Source organism: Penaeus monodon, chromosome 28, assembly GCF_015228065.2.
Source record: "Penaeus monodon isolate SGIC_2016 chromosome 28, NSTDA_Pmon_1, whole genome shotgun sequence".
Classification (NCBI taxonomy): Eukaryota; Metazoa; Arthropoda; class Malacostraca; order Decapoda; family Penaeidae; genus Penaeus; species Penaeus monodon.
This window is the reverse complement of record NC_051413.1, coordinates 4,307,961-4,308,313: the sequence shown is the minus strand read 5'-3', so window position 1 is coordinate 4,308,313 and position 353 is coordinate 4,307,961. Positions and strand designations below refer to the sequence as shown.

Here is a 353-nt window from a genome sequence, read left to right as displayed (position 1 = left end):
CCGCACGCAACCGTTAAAGCTCTCGCCCTCAGATTCGACCAGAGCGCCCTGGACATGACGGTTTTCGACATCACTCCCTGCTTCAAGGGCCACGACCATATCCGCCGCTTCCAGATTGCTTTTCCGGGAGACTTCCGCGACGACTTTGACAACAAACCTGACCAGTTCATCCGTGCCATCCACGGCACGCTGGAAATTTACTTGAGTCTCCCCTCCATTCGCATCCAGCACATGACGGTTGGTTGGGGGGAAACATTGTGTTGTGGCGTTGTTTTTACCAATAAATATCGTGAGAAATGAGGAGAGAGAAGTACGTCTTTATATAGTCTGTGGTGTGGTTAAGTATGACTTCG

The 353-nt window shown here is 51.0% G+C and overlaps 1 protein-coding gene across 1 annotated transcript in view; it reads left to right on the top strand.

Annotated features, from left to right (window-relative positions):
• The window catches only part of LOC119591302, a 21,918-nt gene that overhangs the window by 19,796 nt on the left and 1,769 nt on the right, over positions 1–353 (top strand). Inside the window, exon 11 of the mRNA XM_037940029.1 lies at positions 33–237. Coding sequence (XP_037795957.1) covers positions 33–237 — 205 coding nt within the window. The remainder of the gene's footprint in view (positions 1–32; positions 238–353) is intronic.